The 14,114-nt window shown below is 45.6% G+C and overlaps 1 protein-coding gene across 1 annotated transcript in view; it reads left to right on the forward strand.

The window, feature by feature from the left end:
• Positions 1-926: 926 nt before the first annotated feature.
• Positions 927-14,114, forward strand: part of CLRN3 (clarin 3) — a 13,817-nt gene continuing 629 nt past the window's right edge. Inside the window, exons 1-2 of the mRNA XM_008053509.1 lie at positions 927-1,311; positions 9,065-9,244. Coding sequence (XP_008051700.1) covers positions 1,083-1,311; positions 9,065-9,244 — 409 coding nt within the window. The 5' untranslated portion in view covers positions 927-1,082. The remainder of the gene's footprint in view (positions 1,312-9,064; positions 9,245-14,114) is intronic.

A 14,114-nucleotide genomic window follows, 5' to 3' on the forward strand; every position in this document is an offset into this window, starting at 1 on the left:
AGTCCAGGGGTTCAAGACCAGCCAGGGCAACTTGGCAAGACCTTGTCTCTACAATAAAAAAAAAAAAGAAGAATTAAAAAATTAGCCGGGCATGGCACGTGCCTGTAGTTCAGGCTTCTTGGAATGCTGTGGCGGAAGGATCACCTGAACCCAGCAGGCAGAAGCTGTGGTAGCTATGAGTAAGACTTGGCCTCAAAAAAAAAGCAAAACATGTTGTGAACATCTATATATCATCTCTAGAAATTCTCTGTTAGCCAAATGGGAAAGTGTTTCTGAGAGCCAGAGATGACCATTTTAAAACTATTAGCCACTCAACAGAGAGGATACAAGGCATAAAGACTAAAAGCAAGAATGTTTAGAACTCCTTCTGACAGAGTACTAAAAAGCAAACAAATGAAACCTCTCAAGTTATAATTTAAATAATGTACAAGAATGATCCAATTTGAGAAAGGAAATTTAAAAGGCACACCTCTTCAACACAGTCTAAAAATAGGGAGAAGTAAAATATAAGGAGGTGCAAACGTTTCTCTTTCCACACCATAGTACCTTTGACAAAGGTTCACCTTCCTTAGGGTTTCTTCTTAGAACAGTGGAAAGGGTCAAATCACTGACCAGTGAAACAAGTCCTGAAGGAGCTGGTGCTTAATGTTGTTGGCTCTTAATGTCAGCAGCACTTTGAAGATACAGATCCTCACTCCCTTATTATTTAGGAATTCTAGTCCTGTCCTGACAGGGTAGGAGAGATTTGCTTCCATGGCATTTGACACAGGATTATAAATTAATTGTGTGATTGAGGAAGTCCTTGGGAAGACCATGCCTACCCTTAGCCTCGTTCATGCTGGTTGGCTGTAACCATAGCAATCCCTTACTCCAGACCAAAGTTCAGCGACTGTAAATCTTTATGAGCATGCTTATTGTTCAGTGTTCATTAACATAACCCTTCCTTACGAAGGGTGAGGTTTTATATTTTACAACAAGTTAAGACTCCGTTTCTAAATACTGGACTCTGACTGATAAAGTCCAAAAATATTATAAGAAGATATTTGCTCTTTTGGCCCTAGCAAACTTATTTTCTTGCGAAAATGCCTACAACAAAGAAAACACTGATGTTCTTATCGAGCTTTTTTACAAGCCTGGGGTCTTTCGTGGTAATTTGCTCTATTCTTGGGACACAAGCATGGATCACAAGTACAATTGCCGTTACAGACTCTGCTTCAAACGGGAGTGTTTTCCTCACTTATGGGCTTTTTCGTGGTGAGAGTACTCAAGAATTGAGCCATGGACTTGCAGAATCAGACAAAAACTTTGCAGGTAAATGATAAGCTAATTTGAATGGGTATTATGAGACTGCATTAAGATTCACATCATTCTATATTTGGGCCAAAGAACCATTCAAAAATAATTTCTTTGTAAGCTTTGTTTTAATCTGAAGATATGAACCTTACTCATAATTTTGAAAATTTTCCATATCTTTATTTCAGCTTCCTCAGTTCTGGTTGTGTCTATCAATGCAACCATCTAAGTCATTCTAGCAGGGACGGTGTTTAAATGATCCAACCAAGTTTACTGACAAGTGAATAATTAAGTAAAAATATATAACTGCAATATGGTATTAAATAGCCTATAGTAACAACATCTTTAGGTGTATTGACTGTGGGTTTTTAGTTGGAGACACAACCTCTGATTAGAACCTCATAGGTGGCATCTATGAGGGAACAAATGGAATGGAAAACATGGGCAATTTCTATTTCTATTTCTCAAGTTCATTTCTTTAACTCACTTGAATGTACCCCCAGAATATTTCATTCTTGGAAATTATATTAAGTTTCCATTAATCTATTAATTGTATATTTCATAGGTATTCCTGAAGTTTTTTCTTCTGATTTCTTGGGTAATAATGCCTTCTTTGAATGGAAGGAAAATAAAAAATTCATTGAGAATGGTAAGGCGATTTAGCTACTTATTTGACTTTGGACATTTGACTTCTACCACTATGTTTTATAAATTTAAAAACAACAATATATAAATTTTGTAACACTTTCAATGGGCTTTGTTTTGAACAATGTTGTATACAGGTATTATACAGACATTATCAGTTATCATGCAGTTATTGGCTTTTGACTATATATATATATATATATATATATATATATATGTATATTTTCTACCTTCCACAAATGTAATATTTAGTCTTTGTATAATACGTAAAGATAGAAGTTTGAACCATAGACACTAGTTCTAGGTTCTAGCTCTAGTTTGTGTATGACTTTGTTAATAAAATGATTTCCTTAAATCCAAAGCAACACGATTACATTTCCCAGTTATAAATTTGCTTTTTAGATGTCAGCAAAAACATTGTCTCCCTTGGCATTTCCGTAGCCTTTCAGTGACACTTCTGCTGTCAGCCTCAGCTTCCCATAAGGATGAGGAACGTCTGCTTCACAGCAACTAGAAACTAAGACTTGCAAAGACTTGGTCATACTTTCGGTTATGTGAATAACATTTTCGAAACCAAAAAGTATACTTGTTTCTGAATCCTCAGACACATTTTTAAAATTTAAAGTGAGAGCCATAACCTACAACCCTTTTTGGTCTTCATAGGGTGTCTATTTGGTACTACTTGATCCCAATTTGAAATAAATGGCTTCGAAAGAAGCCCTGATTATCTCTACTCAGCAGGGGCCAGGCTGGGGTCAGACCTGACTCTAAAGCCCTGTGTGAGTGCTGGTGTGTGTTGTGATGTCAGGGGAACAGAGATGGAGTGCTCAGGGAGAGCCCCAAAGGAGGCCAGGGCCAAGTGGGCACAGCAGCCAATGGGGGAACACAAGGGAGGCTGAACACTCGCTTTCCCTTTGCCTATTTTCTAACCTGCCCAGCCTCCTGGCACTGAAGTTGAGCCACCATACAATTAATGAAGACGCTGCACTATTGCTCTAGTTGACATCTAAGGCCCTCCTTGGAGTCCCAGGGGTCTTCCTTGCTGATAATTGCAGTCCATAATCAATTTATAACATTCCCAAGTTATACATTTGTCTTTTAGATATGCCTGGGTGCTGTAAAAAAGAAGTCCTTCTTTTAACTTTGGGTTTTGAGAAATATACTCAAGGTCCAAAGGGCAAATGCTAAACTTGGAACATCTGCAAGCAGTTATCCTAGGAAAAAGTCATGTTACTAGAGTATCTGTCTTGTGGTATTCAACTGCTAAGGATCCAGGGATGCTTTCGGTATTTACAGTGAAACATAGATACTCTCCTACCAGTCTCTCATGACCACACAGGACTTATTTCAAATCAGAAACCATTTTTTGGTAGTACTATAAAATCTGTATAAATGCTGCTTTCTTGCCAAGCAATGGTAGATTGACTGTTCCAATTGAGAAGTTAACAGTGTCAGCTTTTGACCTGTAGGGTGAGGTCACATAGAAAATCCCCCAAGGGTAATAAATATTGCAAAATGAGATATTTCTGCATAGGATCTATCACACTGTACCAGTTTTGACCGTAGATTTTGAAGTGAAAGAGCAGGATGAAGTGATGATGGCTGATTTCAACAAGCCAAAATAATGACCACCAGTCAGACCTGGTAAGGAAATTCTCTAGTGAGCGACTGGATGGTGGCTCGGGTTGACTAGATGCATCCTAGTTTGTACAACATCCAGATGAAAAGTGACAGGTCCTGTATGTGCAGCCGTGAACAGATTGTCTTTGTTACTCCCAGAGTTCTAGAGATTTCATTTCTGTTCAAGAAAACCTTCCCTGGGCAGCTGCTGTGGGGGGGGCGGGAGTTAGGGGAAAGGGTTGGGTGTTGAAAGGAATTGCAGTGTTTCCTGGCCCTGAAGGATCACCACTTCCTGTGAGAGAAAGACCCTCCATCAGTTAACAAAACACCCTGCACTAATTGTAGGGGCCTGGTGTGCACATTCTTCACAAAAGTAGGGGTGGGGTAGGGTGGGGAGCACAGGTCTGCACAGCCTCCTGGGAGCACAGAAACTTGAACAATGAGTTGATAGGAAGATGCAAGCTCATGCCGTGACCGTTCACCTCCTCCTTGGTTTTGGATCCTGGGTGCTGTAAAAAAAAAAAAACCGCCTTCCTTTAACTTTGTGCTTTGAGAAATGTCGTCAGGGTCCAAGGGGCATAAAGTGTGATATTTTCTCACATTGGCAAAAGTGGCAAAATGAGTCATTCACGTTAGGATGTGGCGTTCCTGTGAACATCATTTCAAATATTACTCAGCCTATGCACTGATCAGGATGTAAATTTTTACAGAATCATTTTAATAGAAAATGATGTTAGGAAAAATGTTTCTCTTCATGCGGCACTGGGTCTCTGTGTCCCTGGTCCCAAGAGCAACCTGGTTTGTAGGGGTGTGGGATTTTGAGCAGTCATGTTGCCTACAGCCAAAGATAGAATCACCTGGGATGCTAGGAAAAAAATCCCTGCACTTGACTCTCCCTGGACTAATGGAGTAAGAATCTCGGCCATGAGGCCCTGACTTGCTTGTTTTTAAGAATCTTTCCAGGTGATTCTGATACAAAGTGCTTTAGACTCAGGATTGACAACCACCAGCTTCCTCCAAGGCCAGGTGCTAGACTGATATGTATCGTAGCACTGAGTACTATTTTTAAGTCCCTTGGATGTGGCCTACTTGAAGTTAAACTAATAGATTGGAGAAAGCTCTGGATGAAACCTTGCAATTGAACCAGGGCAGGCTGAAAGAAAGCCTCAGAACACGGCGGGCCTTTGAGCGCTGCTTTGAGTCAATGATCTACTACAGCTAGCAGGGATTTTTCCCCCAATTGGCTTTCCCTGTGCCTGCCAGTTTCTTCTCTGCATCGACCCCTGTTTGTTCTCAGGGAACTCAGCATTGCACATTAGCCCAAGCTAAAAATAATTAGGAAACTAAATCTGCTGCAGAAACTAATTAACTGCAAAGAGAAGAACGAATGAAGTTTATTTCTCCAGAATTCACAAAGCCCTCGCTCCATCTACATAGCATATTTTCCTGGAGAGGACCTATGTACCATATGACCCCAGACCACACTGGGAGGTGGGGTGTATAGAGGGCAAAACGAATGCCCCCAGGGCTCAGATTGCTCTTTTCCCCAGGAGAACCCAGGCAACTTCTGAGAGGCAGGGGACACCAGCTGGGGCTTTCTGGGAGAGCTGTTGGTATAATGCACTCCTCCAGTGGAGTACTGGGGCCCACGAATCCAGGAGTTGACCTGGTCAGGCTCCCTGGTGACCAGATGCTTGAGGAGAATGTGGAGGCAGTTCCCATTCAGTCATAAAACCTCTGGCTCTCCCTCAAGGTCCGAGGACGTAAAGAAAACCAGAACTCCAAGGGCAGACAGCCAGGAAGACCTGAAGAGGTTGCATTTCCCTGTGGGGTCAGCCGGATGTCCGATGACTCTTGCATCACCCACCCCCTGGCAGTACCATTTCTGCCTCTCAGCTGCCGGCCCGTGGGCTAGGCCCTCCTCTCTGCAGCCCCGTTGTTTTGGGCTCTTTCCCAGAAATGCCAGAATCAGGGCAATTAGCTCCAATTGTGAGGTGGCATTCCTGATTCAGACACTTGCCCCCTGAAAGGAAAAAAAAAAATCAAAAGGAACAGAATGCATTTGCTAATTTTGTAGGCAGAGAGCAGCTGTCAGATGCTATGGAGGTTTATTGTCATTTCATTCTTGCTAACTTACACCGAATTTTCAGCTTCCATTGTCTGAGTTCTGAGCCAGGAACTGGAGATACAGCTGTCATACCTATGTGGCAGGGATTTCAGAAAGCTGGAGGATAATTTTAAAATGCAGCCGTTGAAAGCAAGATAAATTGTCACCTCGATACATAGAAAAGTATGTCAACAGACTCCAAATTGACTCCCTTTTGAAAAATCGCATCCAGCAGATGTTACGAAAAGTAAAAAAACAAAGCTAATCTCGATGGTCACTTTCTAATTTACTCTCCAAAAGTGGAATGTAAACTATTTACAAGTAAACATCCATGAACAGCTTTTACTAAGTGAGTAAAGCAGAAAAACACCCCAAGCCACTTCAGGGTGCCTTGGACATAAGTTTCTTTTCCCACACTGAAGTTTCTATTTTCTACTTAAGTGACCAACTTGAGTCTTGGTTACCAAACTTTGCTAGGCAGTGAGTTCATTTAGTCCCCTGCAAACTTCCTACGAGATTCCAGAGTTTCCCCTTTAGTGCCTGGGAGGAACGGGTGAGCGTGGAACGGAAAGTCATTCCTTCTTCTGGTGACTAAGCCGCAAAACATCTGCAGCCTCCGACCTGGACCTCTGAACAGGTGTGTCCTACTTGCTGTGGGTATTTTTTTGTTCTCCCCTCCGGTGTCAGCTTCCATTAGTTTCAAAACAGGTGTGTGACAAATTACGGCAATATGAATCCCCTAACTTTTGTATCTCCACAGTAAGTGGGAGAAAAAGGTAAGCTATTTTTTCCACCTGAGGTCAGGGACAAGACGTCCCAGCTTACTCAGAGGGTTGGAGCGTCAGGCCTCGTCCATCCCCACCTCAGCAGCAGGTGGTGGCTGGCATGACCCTTGCCCTATTAGACTTCTTACCCGGCATGCATAGCAAAGAGGACCATGCAGAAAACCTAACTACGCTCTATGGGTCATTAACAGAAAATGCAACACAGTCCAGTCACCACTGAGTACAAGAACCCGGGTGAACTGAACTTGGCTCCCAGTCCGCAGTTCCTCTTGAAGAGCAGAATTTTCTTTAGCCCGGATGGTGAAGTCATTATCCACACGCCACTGAGCTAATCATTTCCCCCTCCTCGGTCCACTCCCTTCTCCCAGAGGTTTTCATGCTATATATGGCCGTGTGGACAGATGTGAGGCAAGACGCACATTTCTCTTCTCCCGCCCTTTTCTCTTTTCTTTACTTTCTCTTCCTCTCAACCAGTGCCCTCGCATCACCTGTCACTCCTGCTTCATGGACCTCCCTCACTCCCGGACTAGGATGCTTGCAGTTATGGGCTTCACCACAAGACCAGCGCCACTCAGGTTGCCAGCTCTCTCTGGATGAGGGCGTTTACCACAAGATCCCTTGGTCCCCAGCCCTCGAGGCTGTGTCTCAGATGCCCAGCTGCAGGCTTGCTGGTCACATCTCTTCCATGCCCATTCTCTGTTTGATGGGAGGAAACTTCCTCAGGGAGCACCGCTATTTGAAAAGAAAAATGGTGGCCAAATAGAATCAAGATGTTCAAAAATGGAGTGAAGACTGTCCAAGGGGAGTGTTGGATCTCCTTGGGAGTCCTGTGTCTACCTGGCCAAGGACCCTGAGAGACAGAGTCAGAATAAAGTGTGTACAGGGGGCCAGTCTGGCAGGGGTTTGGAAGTCATGCCCGACAGGGAATATTCCAGAGACATGGGCCGTTAATCATGCCAGGGTGAAAGATTTGGAAAGGCTGCCGGGAGCAAGTGAAGTCTGTGTGGCCCCAAAGGAGATTTAGGACCTGTGGGTGCAGGTGGTAGAGATGCTTCCACCTTTCGTACCTGGAAGGAGCTGGTAAGTGTGGAATGGGAAGTCATTCTTCCTTCTGGTGACTAAGCAGCAAAACATCTGCAGCCTCCGGCCTGGACCTCTGAACAGGTGTGTCCTACTTGCTGTGGGTTTTTAAATAATTGAGGCGAGGCAGGGAGGGAAAAGACACATTTGAGGAGGGGACTTGGTGGCTCCTCCCAGGGGTACGCACAGAACCCTGGGTCTCTTAGACCCCACGTCCTGTCCTTTGAAACGCTGTGGTTCTGGACCTGCGAGGGGAATGCTGAGGTTGTATCTCCCAGGCCTGGGACCAAGAAATCCTCCCTGGCCTCTCTGCTTTCTGTTCTTTCAAGCCGCTCTGGGGTAAGGATGTGAACATTTCCAGGGTTTTCTCCTGGGGACCTGAGACATAGGAACAGAAAGAGCCTTTCAATTACTGTTATTCACCGGTTACGGTTTTATACCCCGCAGTTGCTGGTGATATTGCCGTTCTATGGCCATTGACTCTGAAATGCTCCCAGTTACTTTTTCCTTATATCCTTGTGACTTTTAGAAGCTTTCTGTAAATATTCTTTAATGCACTGGCCTCCTCTTCGGCCTCGCACACACTGACAGCCCTTGAGGGTATGTTGTACACGCATGACCGGGCTTCCACAGTAAGTGCATGCCTGTGGTGTCTCGACAAAGGAGTGGCAGAGGGGACAGCTGGTAGTGGTCAAAAGTTGGAGAAGGACAAAGACAGGAGCTGAGGAACACAAACCAGGGCACCTTCATTTCATTCCGTGTGAGTGCAGTTCCTGTCTGGAGTGCCTCTGCTCCTAATAAATAGGCACATGTTATACAACGCTGTCAGGATTCAGAAGTGCTCACCTTGGAAAGAAGTCTGAAGTCCACCCAAGGACCAAATTCTCAGCCACCTCCCACAGTGGAGTCCCATGGGCACTGCGTCCTCTTTGGCTCCAGGGAGGTGGAGTCTGGAACTAGGGGCCACACCTTGTTTGGCACCAACAGAAGCCATTTTCTGATCCCCACGGCCAGCCCAGGGCTTCCATGTCTCAGGTCGCTTCTGTTAGCCCTGTCTCTCCTGGCTTTCTCTGCCAATGGCCGTCCTGGCTCCCCGTATGACTCAAAAGCTACCGAGCTATGGGATCCTCACTGTGCATAGATGTTCAGCGTGTCTCACTTTGTAAGTGTCTCCAAGTGGAAACAGAGTTAGTGCTCAGAACAAAAGTGGCACTGTCTATAATGAAACTGTAAAGCCCATCGGCAAGGATAAAGATGGGAACATTGTCCAGGTATTAAGGAGGGCACATTCTTTCCTAGGGGAATTTAAAATTGTTGATCAAGATCCAGTTATCTGAAGCATCTTGGTTCCACTCATTCAGCCGCAGATTCAACAGCTGGCCTGCAATGAAAAATGCAGATCTTGTTTTTGCAGGTCTTAGAGGTATATGACAACTGCCATGTGACAATTGCTCACTTAAGTCCCTAAAAGGGTAGGTGGGAGGGGAATGCCAGGCTAGAGTTTTGGCAATGCACTTACCAAACGCTGCTTTAGTTTTAGGGATATTGAATAATTCTTCCCAAAGAACTCTGCACTTGGTGGCTATCCTGTTCCTGGTCCTCAGTCTGTTCACGGCGCTGCTGAGTTCTGGGTTTACCTTCTACAACAGCATCAGTAACCCTTATCAGACGTTCCTGGGACCGACAGGGGTGTACACCTGGAACGGGCTCGGCGGTGAGTGTCCCTGAATAGACTCGGGGCTCTGCAGAAAACCTCATCTTGCTTTTTCTCCCTCTCTCCTCTTCTCTCACACATAAGAACATGCACGGGCATGTTCACACCACAGAAACTGCGAGCACCTGTGACGTGCTGGGCCTTGTGCTGGGGGCCGAGGTTTGTTTTTGCCAATCCACAGCATTTATTAAGCATCTCTGGAAATAGAATTCTGTTTTAAATGCACGAGTGAGGAGGCTCGTGCATTTAAACAACATAAGCCAGCCTTTATTCCTGATAATGTATAGAGTCAAACCACACAAAAATCAATAAAATATTCACGGGGCTCCTGCAGCGTGCTCGACTCCAAACTAGGTTACCCGTGATGTATAGAAACATGCACATGTACACACACACATACACACACGAGCACACGCCTGCACCACTCATACGTGAGCACACCCACATATACACATGCACACACATGCACACACCTGTACACACACATACACCTCCATATAGCAAGAGTCAGCTTGAGCTCCCTACGTGAATGACACATCTGCATGATTGTGCCACAGAGCCACAAACAATGTCACTTGAGAGAATCTGGGGCCCACACCCTTCTTGTGGTCTACCTGCGAACCCAGGGTGTTGCTGGGTGGTGTTACTTGGTAATTTTGCTTGTTTCATGGGTGGGGTGTTGGGAGAGCATAGAACCTAGATGGGCAGTGGGTCCTAGCTTTTTCGCCAGGGCTCTGCAGTTGGACCTTTGGGCAAGAGCAGGGTTGATGGAGTAGGACCAGTGGGTTGCTTTGTTGCCCTGTGCCCCTTGCTAGGCGGCCAGGTTTCTCCTGCCCTTTCACCTTCTCCACTAGGAGAAACTTGCATCTTGAAAACAAAGCTCATCTCCCTTAGAGGTTGACACCTGAGATAGCTTTACCAAAGCTTCAGGTTATGCTTTCTAACACAGGCCAGAAGCAGGAAAGATGCTTTGGACACCGAAGTGTCAGGAAGGCTCAGAAGAGGTGCTGTCGGCAGCATTGTCCTGTCCTTTTGTGGAAGGCCATCCTTACCACAGGCCAGGCTTAGGTGGCAGGGAGAGGTCCTCGTCTCTCTGCCATGGCTGCCAGCTGTTGTGTGCTGGAGAACAGCGAACGTCCAGCTCTCCAATGGGAGGAAACAAAAAAAGAAAAAAGCTCTGATTTTAGCATTGGCGAATCCACCTGATGAAAACGCAGCTACGTGGCCATTTCAGGCTCCCAGTGTGAAGTCACTGACAGTGGAGTTGAGATAGATACATAGACCGACCCCAGCATGGCACAGTTAGAATGACGGATGCTTTTTAAAATGCAAGGGTAACTCTTATGCATTAACCCAGGACTACAGGTGGAAATTAAGCCTGTCCCAGGAAAATGTGGGTGTAGGGTCACATTACATACTCACACCGCAGCTCCAAGGATTTGAGGGGAAGCTGGTTTAGCCACACTCATCTATGACTGGCTCCTTCCTGTCCATCTGGTGGTAAAAACAAACAAATACCCCAATTTCATGAGCATTCACTGGGAGCCAAACACAACACTTCTGTAAAATCAATACTACTGCTTTCCCTTTTATAGCGAACTTGAGCATCAAAAGTTAAGAGACTTGGCTGTAAACTCAGACATACCCACTCGAATGCCTGGGTCCCTTGCCAAAGCTATCTTTTGGTTGAAGTTCACCCCAGTCAGCAAACCAAAGGCAAGCAAATTGACACTCACGCATTGCCGGTATCAAGAAATAGATTATTTTTATTTTTGCTCATATAATTAAGAAACTAAGGGAGGTAGTGGCTTCGGCATAGCTGGATCCAGGGTCTCGGCCCATATCATAAGGATTCTGTTACCCACCATCACTCCATCTCTTGATGTCCCTAGTGTTCTCTCTACTGTTAAACAGCCAGGTCAATCCTCTTAAAGGTAAGGTGACTGCCAGCCACCCCGGACTATCACTGATGACTGCAGCCAGAAGAGAAAAAACCTTCTTCCAAAAAATTAGGAGAAAGTACTTGGCTGATTTGCACTGGAATGATCCCACCCCTCGACCATGGCCAGCAGCGTTCAATTCACCTATCCGTTCACTGATTAACCAGAGACACCCGCCCACTCTGGATCAGGGTCTAGGGTGGGCCCTTACCCACCACGTGAATGAGTTGAGGAGCACAAGTGGTTTCCTAAGAGAAAAGCAGGCCCCAGTACCAGATTGGGAGTGTTCTGCTGGGTGTGGGCCAGCAGAACAGCACAGGCCCAGCATTGCCGTGGGTTCAGTGTCCACCACTGTTCTGCACAAGCCTGCAGCTTCCACATCTCTTTCCTCCACAACTGAGCATAGGCTGCCTTGGCACACAACCGAGGCCTGATGCATGTTTGTGGAAGAAAACATGAAAAAGAGAGACTAGGCAGGCTCCCTGCCCCGTTCTGCCTACTTCTGACAACAAAGAGTTGTTTGACAGGGAGAGAATGGCTGCCACATTCCTTTCTCAGCTCGGGGGCAAGTTCTAACACACAGGGGGTGTGAGGTGGGTAGAAAACTGATCTGAGAGACCGATATGGAAGAAGCAGATGGCATTCTGACCTAACAGGAGGCTTTTGTTGAGCTCTGGCTTCCTTGAAATGCCCCTTACAGTCTCTTGATCCGAATGCTTTGATAAGCCTGGCTTTCACCCTGAGTTGCTCTTCTGGGTCTCCTGATTTGCTTCACAAGAGCATTGAGAACTTAGTGAAAGTTCTCATTTCCAGGAGGCCCAGTCTACAGAAGGGCTGGTGCCTGGAGATGCCATTGAATCATCCTTGCCCTGGGTCCTTGCAGCTGGAGGATATGGTCAAGTTCATTTCTAGGAGTCCTGGAGCCAGAGCGAGCTGCAAGCCCCTTCAGGGCTGGGTTTACATAACCGCTCCTTGGCTGACGGACATTGGGTAGGGAAGGAAGTGGTTTCCCCAGTTTGTTTTCTGACAGAAAGGAGTAGATTCTGCTTTGAGGAGAAAAACAGCAGTATCACTTCCCAGTTCTTGTGCCCTCTGTCCCCAGTCTACCCTCTGCACCCCACTGGCCTAGTGTGACCGGACACTGGCCACAGAGGATATAACTGCAGACTGAGAGACAGTTGCAGCCAGAGAGAACTTAGCAGACCGTCCATCCCAATTACAGAGGTGCCTCAGCCAAGGAACCTAGAGAGAGCAGAAAATGATGCAGGAGGTTGCCCAGCCCAATGGTGACAGGCCGGGACAGACATCCCTGGCTTCTGGGATCTCTAGCTCCTGGTAAATCCATCTATCCCAGAAAACTGGAGAAACCAGGCTGTCAGAGGCAGCATAGAGTCCAGGGCTCTGGCCATCTCACCTCTAAAGCAAACCCGGATTAGCATTTTGGGGCTTTGTATTGGCCCCACCTGATTCAAATCAAAGCTCTGGGCAACCCACTCTAGAAAACCCTGTATCCATCCTGCCTCTTTATGATTAAGCTTTTATAAGGAACTTCCCAAGAGGAAAATGAAGGATAATAAAGGCTGTGAGGCGCCTGGAGTGCATCAGAGAAACGAGGCTTTTGTACGTACAAATTATTAAGAAATAAAACCATTACGTGGAGGATGAAGACTTGTCATCAAGGATGGTTAAAACATTCTTCTCATACAAAGCCCTTCTAATTAGGGCCTTTGAAGGGCCGTTTGAAAACTTCCCTGGATGTGGGTTACAGCAGGACACATTTGATGCCAAAATGTCCATTGAATTCTGGTACGAGTCAGCAGATGAGGAGTCCAGAAGGATTCCTGTCTCGTCCCAGGGATTCCCCTGAGGGCGCCACTTCAAACCCCGCTGGGCTGGCCTGCTCACCTGTCTCATCATCTGCATCCTTGTTTCCCCCCCAAAACTTTCTTATTGAGATATGAGTCATATACCATATAATTCACCCATTAAAGAGTGTAAGTCAATGGTTTTTAGTATGTTCTGAGACAGTCAATTTAAGAATATTTTCATATTCAAAAAGAAATTTCAGTCCCTGGCTCAGCCCAATTTCACTCTTTAGCACAAATCTACTTTTTTTTTTTTTTTTGTCTCTGCCTTATTCTCTTTGGAAAATAAGGAATGGGGCTCACAGAAGCTACTCAGTTCATTCAAGTGCACATGGCTGGGACCTCAAACCCTGCTCTTTTTGACTCTAGAAATACACTCTTCTTACTAGACCTCCATGACTTTCCAACGTCTATGTTATAGAATGTTCTCTAGTGGTGGATATTGTGAAGAGGAAAAAATATAAACAAATAAAACAAATTCTCTTCTAAAATGACTTTAGTAAGGATATCCTTCCTGGCTGGTTAAATGCTATGCCACCTGGTGTCCCATGGAGTGAAATTCAAGCTCCTGATTTGGCATCCATGGCTCTCCAGGAGAGATCCATCTCTCTCCACAGTGCTCAGTTCACATCTCTGCCAGTCCCAGGTGCTCTGGGCTCACTGCCCACCCTGGATCTTTGTTGAGGTTGTTCCTTCCATCTACAATGCTGTGTCCTTCCTTAGGCTTTCCAAGTCTTATTCATCCATCCACACCTTTCTAGATAGTTTCCTTATGGACTCCTGTGTTCACTCATTCATTCAGCACACCTAATACCTACAGATCCTAAGAAGTGGGCTATTTGGTAGATTCGTTGCACAGAAACTACTTCTGAAAGGCTTTGAGCCAGACACGATCAAATTGTACGCACACACAGCCCTGTACAAGCATCTTGTGCCTAGAAATCTAGCTTGTGTATTACATTTTCTTTTTTTTTTGAGTTGGAGTCTCACTCTGTCGCCCAGACAGGAGTGCAGTGGCCGCTCCCGGCCCCCACAGCCTCAACCTGCTGGGCTCCGGCGATCCTT

Source organism: Carlito syrichta, unplaced genomic scaffold, assembly GCF_000164805.1.
Source record: "Carlito syrichta isolate Samal-C Ts95f unplaced genomic scaffold, Tarsius_syrichta-2.0.1 Scaffold288212, whole genome shotgun sequence".
Lineage (NCBI taxonomy): Eukaryota > Metazoa > Chordata > Mammalia > Primates > Tarsiidae > Carlito > Carlito syrichta.